This window comes from Triplophysa rosa, linkage group LG22, assembly GCF_024868665.1.
Source record: "Triplophysa rosa linkage group LG22, Trosa_1v2, whole genome shotgun sequence".
Taxonomy (NCBI): Eukaryota; Metazoa; Chordata; class Actinopteri; order Cypriniformes; family Nemacheilidae; genus Triplophysa; species Triplophysa rosa.
This window is the reverse complement of record NC_079911.1, coordinates 20,660,851-20,662,359: the sequence shown is the minus strand read 5'-3', so window position 1 is coordinate 20,662,359 and position 1,509 is coordinate 20,660,851. Positions and strand designations below refer to the sequence as shown.

General features: G+C 40.5%; 1 protein-coding gene across 1 annotated transcript in view; it reads left to right on the top strand.

The window, feature by feature from the left end:
- Positions 1 to 87: 87 nt before the first annotated feature.
- The window catches only part of mpzl1l (myelin protein zero-like 1 like), a 14,440-nt gene continuing 13,018 nt past the window's right edge, over positions 88 to 1,509 (top strand). Inside the window, exon 1 of the mRNA XM_057321527.1 lies at positions 88 to 241. Coding sequence (XP_057177510.1) covers positions 169 to 241 — 73 coding nt within the window. The 5' untranslated portion in view covers positions 88 to 168. The remainder of the gene's footprint in view (positions 242 to 1,509) is intronic.

Below are 1,509 nucleotides of genomic sequence, written 5' to 3'. Positions count from 1 at the left end.
GTGCGTGCGTGCGTGCGTGCGTGCGTGCGTGCGTGCGTGCGTGCGTGCGTGCGTGCGTGTGTGTGTGTGTAGAGTCTGATCTGAGATCAGCGCGCCACTCTCTCAGTCAGACGCTGTAAACAAACGCTGAAGCTTCGACACTCGCTCGATATTCATGAAATCTAAAGAATGGAAATAAAGCTTCGGATTATTACACACACTCGTGTTTTATTGTGTGTTTTTCTCATGTTTATTGTCGCCGGTAAGTTTCAGTTTTATGTTTTTTTTTTTCTCAGATCTTTAAGCGTTAGCTGAGATTTATGCTAACCCGCTAAATTCAGTTAACGTTATCAATCCTCTTGTGATGTAGTTTTTTTATTTAAAACACGTGTTCTGCGCTTAGATATAAACATGTGATGACTTATGTTAGTTATTTATTGGACCAAAGTCAGTAATATAAATAAACAGGTGCACGTTTGAATGTGTTTGTCCTCTGTCTGAAGAGGTTTAGCTTGTATTGTTCTGTTAGCATGTTAGCTCACGTCAGATGTGCTCAACCCATCAATGATTCTCTTTGAGTTAATTATATAAACACATGAATTAACGACATATACGGTCAGGGCAAGATAATTATTGCTTTACTTTGTCAGCATCATAATTTAACATTAAGTTCAATGTATTTGTGACAGAACAAACATTACGATGAATATATTATGATGTACCATGACTACTTTAAAGTGTGATGTTAATGTGTATGTAATGTGGTCATCTTCATATATTTACTGTGGTGAGATGTTGTGAATGCTCAGGGGCCGGTTGTTCAAAAGGTTTCATCTGGATCAGAATGATCTGGATTTGGAAGTCCCATGTTTTGTTATCCAGGATCAGATAATCCATTTGATTTTTGTGCCAGTTTTTCAAAGCAAAACTGGATTGGATCACCCTGATTAGATACACACTTTTTCAGATGACCAAATCTGGATTACTAATGCTCTACGGAAGCCCTAATGGGACATGGTGACGGAAAACATACGAGATGGGAAACAAGAAATATATATACACTCACCTAAAGGATTATTAGGAACACCATACTAATACGGTGTTTGACCCCCTTTCGCCTTCAGAACTGCCTTAATTCTACGTGGCATTGATTCAACAAGGTGCTGAAAGCATTCTTTAGAAATGTTGGCCCATATTGATAGGATAGCATCTTGCAGTTGATGGAGATTTGTGGGATGCACATCCAGGGCACGAAGCTCCCGTTCCACCACATCCCAAAGATGTTCTATCGGGTTGAGATCTGGTGACTGTGGGGGCCATTCTAGTACAGTGAACTCATTGTCATGTTCAAGAAACCAATTTGAAATGATTCGAGCTTTGTGACATGGTGCATTATCCTGCTGGAAGTAGCCATTAGAGGATGGGTACATGGTGGTCATAAAGGGATGGACATGGTCAGAAACAATGCTCAGGTAGGCCGTGGCATTTAAACGATGCCCAATTGGCACTAAGGGGCCTAAAGTGTGCCAA